This window comes from Triticum aestivum, chromosome 4B, assembly GCF_018294505.1.
Source record: "Triticum aestivum cultivar Chinese Spring chromosome 4B, IWGSC CS RefSeq v2.1, whole genome shotgun sequence".
NCBI classification, from domain to species: domain Eukaryota; kingdom Viridiplantae; phylum Streptophyta; class Magnoliopsida; order Poales; family Poaceae; genus Triticum; species Triticum aestivum.
The window spans coordinates 543,426,403-543,430,504 of record NC_057804.1 but is presented as its reverse complement, the minus strand read 5'-3'; the positions used below and the strand labels follow the sequence as shown (position 1 = coordinate 543,430,504).

Sequence of the window (4,102 nt, the reverse complement as noted above, 5' to 3'; positions counted from 1 at the left end):
AGAGGCAGAGCGCCGCCAAAATTTTAAGTCAGCGCGAGTACGTTTGAGAGCAGCCACAAGGGAAAGCGAGTGGTTTGAACAAGTGCGTTCAGGTAGATGATGGCACTTCGTATTTGAGTTGTCTTTCCGGCTTCAATCCTCTTTAAATTTGTCTGTGACTTACTCCGTATAAGGCAACAGTCAAATTAATATTTCTATGAAACTTTTGAAGTGTTTGTTTTGAATTTTGTTTCAAACTAATAAAGGGCGCAATGCAAACGAGCACATAATCCACTCTCCCGTTCCGCAAGCAATCCCTTATCCATTTCCGAGCACCACTGAATATCCACCCCTCGAGATCCCCGGCCCATCTCGGACTTTGACAGCCGAACCTTGATTTGTCGGTAGCATCAGCAGCGGATAAACCACGCCCACCGGCTCCAGGCCGATCCGGACCCTCCATCTCCACAAAACCAGCGCAGCCGACGGCCGCGATCCACCGCCCTCCTCCTGTGGCCCCGGAAAAGGCCCGCAAGAAAGGCACCGCGGCCGAGCCAAGTCCACCGCCGGGAGAATCCACGCCCACCACACCTCGCCCCCGCCGTCCCCCGATAAAAATCCGCCGATCCTTCCTCCCTCCCTCCGTCCGCGATCCCTCCCTGCCGCATTTCGAGCGATGGCCGACTCCGCCGCCCTCTCCTCCTCCCTCCCGCGCTCGCTGGCGTCCAGGAGGCCCCTCTCCTCCCCTCTCCGCGGCGGCGGGAGGCCCCGGTCCCCGCGCCGCTGCCGCCCCGGCTCGCGGCTGCGCGCCCGGGCCAGGAAGGGCGAGCCCGAGGACCTCTACGGGCCGTACCCGTGGGAGCAGCCCCTGGATCTCACCACTGGGTTCGGTAAACTCGCGCCCCCGGATCACTCTCCTGTTTGTTGACCCAGCGCTTCGACCAGTGATGTTTTCTTTATTCCGAGAGACAAGTGATATTCATGCTGCGGTCGCTGTTGCGTGCTTCGTGGGAAGAGATGGTAGTAGTTGGTAATGGGACAGGCGGCTGTGCTCATCGTTGGGCAGAATGTCGATTTGTTTCCTAGGGGGTTCTGTACTGTACTGATCTGTGTGTACCATGCCGTTGCGCCCTGACGGGTTCGATCTGCGTGTCTTTCTCCTGGCAGATATCGAGTGGGTGCAAGAGGATAAAATCACGCTCTTCACTTCCGATGGGCTTGTTCAGATAGGCGGTAACATGGTGCCTCGCCGAGTCACCGCTTCCGAGGTACTGAATCTTGTTGAGCTGGAACTACAAACCTCCCTCCTGCGTCATACTGAGCGAAACTATCTGAGCAGCTATATGTCAGATCCTTGTTACTAGTAGTATGACTAAAATGGAACTCCATTTCGGGACTGAGATGTTATGCATATTGCGAACACTGTTATTCGGTGTGCATGAATATGTAAGCGGTATATGCCGTCCTTCCGGTTTCCATGGAAATAACTTTGTGTTATTTCTATTTGTTCACTGTACCACAAAGTCCGATTCTATTTAGTTTGATCAGCCATGAATCGTTAACTGGAATTTATCTAACACCGGGAAATATGCGTAACTAGAGTTTCTATAACACTTGGAAATGTATATTAAACAGGGAATCATGCTTACACCTTTGGTTACTGCATTCGGGGCAATACCAATTTTATTGTGCATGTTAAAAAGATTCAGCTCTTTTCACATTTTACTTACGTTATCATGCAATAATAAAGCATATTTATCGGGAATCAAGACTGTAAAACCTTGAAAAGCAGCACCATATAGGAGTATATTTGAGCGCCATATTCATTTCAACCACTGTACTCACTGAATGCTAATTGCCTGAAAGCTTACAATATTTTTTTGTATCCTGGGAATATCGACTCAGCCATTTCTTTTTTGTTTTGTTGTGGATTCAAGCTTATTCATGCATACTTGCTGAAGTTGCTTTATCCTGGCGTCATCAATATTTTGTATGTCATCCTCATGTGTGTTAAATTTGGCCAGAAGAGGCAACAAAAAGGAAAAGGCAAACTCCGCCGGTTTCAGGAGAGCTCTTACATGGATCCAAATCAAAGTCTTTGCCTTGGAGCACTATTTAACATTGCAGCTACAAATGTAAATATTTCTTACCACTTATGTGTGTTTGATGTTTATGTTTTCGTATAGTAATACCATGTGATATATCTATCAGGGCCTAGACATGGGTAGAAGATTATGCATCTTTGGCTTCTGTCGGTCTATTGAAATGCTGAGCGATGTGGTAGAAGATACCGTCTTGGAGCATGGTGGCGAGGTACTTATGTTACCCCTGGAACTATATGTGCCTCTGTAATATTGACAATGTGCAGTCATTGGATTCCTCAAACTGCAAAATCAAAGCTTTATCTCCAATTGAACATCCTTTCAAACTTAAAAGGGTGCCATTTTTGTTCAGATTGTGACTGCAGAGAAGGCGAGTAGTGACGGCCTTCAGGAGAAGCTGACCATGTCGGTGGCGGTTCCGTTGCTGTGGGGCGTCCCTCCGGCATCGGAGACCCTCCATGTCGCTGTGCGAAGCGGTGGAGGCATCGTGGACAAGATCTACTGGCAGTGGGACCTGTTCTAAGAGCTCAGAGCCCCCAGACACTGGTTGACAAATAATCCACCCCACCCACACTGTATATATGATCCTTAACTGGCCTGGCTGCACACATTGTGTCAGCATGCAACTGTGTTCGTGTCCTTGTGCGCAACCAGCAACAAACATGGTGTATACCTGTACAGACCTGATTCCTCTGGTGCATATAAATAAATAAAAAGGGTTCCGAATTCACAGCTCATGTTCAATCTATTCCTGTTTTCGATAGCATTGCTGAATTGGCATCTGGAGTTGTGCTGGAGGAAAGCACTTGCACCCAATGGTAGGTGCTTTGAGTTTTATATCTGTTGACCTGGAGATTTGAGGTAACCGTGAGCACATGGCTTGTGGAAGTGCTTGGTCTTGAAAATTATGGTGACAACTCAGATGCAGTAGTGCGTCGTGCGGATGGCATCATGCAAAAGTTTTCATGACTGGGCAAACTAAGCAATACTCATTTTTATCCTTATAAATTGTTGGCAGGTTCTTTTGTCAGCCTGACAAGAAGATGATTAAAAATGGGCATTTACAAGATGATTAAAATGGGCATTTTCTGGTGGGCATCTGACCTAGTTTCATTAGATTTATCAAAATACATATTTTTATATATTGTAAATATTTTAGGTTGCATAAACATTAGCACATTTTTCATAAACTTGGTTAATCCTCAAATATAAAGAAATTTAACTTCATAGAAGTAGAGCTGCATGTAATTTGCAACAGCAGAAGTAGTAAAGTTTGCTGCAGCGGCTGCAGTCGACCATGAAACAGAAAGTGAGAGTAAGGGGGTGTTTGGTTTCAGGGACTAGACTAAAAAAATTTCCTTTTAGTCCCTATGTAACCAAACAAGAGGGATTTTTTCTACAGGGACTAGAAAAAGACTCTACTAGAGGGTCTTTTTTTTTTAGTCCCTGGCCCACCAAAAAAATCTAGTCCCTTGCAACCAAACACCCCCTAAAACTCGCAAGAGGATGACGTTTTGGTGCACAGACTCATCTACACCTGCCATGAACTATAAATTTGAAAAGAGCAATTTCTCTTCTTTTTTTAAATCTGGTACAGAGGATGCTCGAGTGCGCTAGGAGTGTGCATAATTGAACGTATGATATTTGAGGAGCTCTAAAAACAATCGGTTGTCAAAGAAACTTCGAAAGAAGACATTTTAGAGACACGGATTCATTAACAAACAATGCATTGGTTTTGACTCGACTCTCTCTCGATCGCTACGACGTGGGCAGGCCCTGCGCCAGCCGCAACACGTGAAGGCGTGGAGCAGCGCCCGGCGGCCACGATGCACGTTACACACTACTCATAGTCATAGATAAGTACGATGTCCTTGTCGGTCAAGGAGAGTTTAATCAAGTTCACCCCCCTCTCTAGTAGAAAAGAAAGGTTCATCAACAGTTCGACACCATGACATCCCTCTAAAATAAGTTTAACACCATGACAAGTGTGCCAGTAAAACTCAACGCGTAGGAGAATTATA

At 46.3% G+C, this 4,102-nt stretch overlaps 1 protein-coding gene across 2 annotated transcripts; it reads left to right on the top strand.

Moving 5' to 3' along the window:
* Positions 1 to 402: 402 nt before the first annotated feature.
* On the top strand, positions 403 to 2,811 carry LOC123093177 (uncharacterized). 2 transcript variants are annotated; one of them, XM_044515086.1, is made up of 5 exons: positions 403 to 869; positions 1,147 to 1,247; positions 2,007 to 2,114; positions 2,191 to 2,292; positions 2,434 to 2,811. In XM_044515086.1, the coding sequence occupies exons 1-5, from the start codon at positions 656 to 658 to the stop codon at positions 2,602 to 2,604; spliced, it is 696 nt and encodes a 231-aa protein (XP_044371021.1). In that variant the 5' UTR covers positions 403 to 655; the 3' UTR covers positions 2,605 to 2,811. The 2 variants fall into 2 exon arrangements, with proteins under 2 accessions (XP_044371021.1, XP_044371020.1); XM_044515085.1 differs by having other exon boundaries at positions 428 to 869; positions 2,004 to 2,114.
* Positions 2,812 to 4,102: the final 1,291 nt, after the last annotated feature.

Bases quoted from the DNA above. Each gene is read 5' to 3' on its own strand.
- LOC123093177 (XM_044515085.1), top strand. From the start codon at position 656: ATGGCCGACTCCGCCGCCCTCTCCTCCTCCCTCCCGCGCTCGCTGGCG. The intron at 1,248-2,003 runs GTACTGAATCTT...AAATTTGGCCAG, and splicing joins GCCGAGTCACCGCTTCCGAG to AAGAGGCAACAAAAAGGAAA. The intron at 2,293-2,433 runs GTACTTATGTTA...ATTTTTGTTCAG, and splicing joins TCTTGGAGCATGGTGGCGAG to ATTGTGACTGCAGAGAAGGC.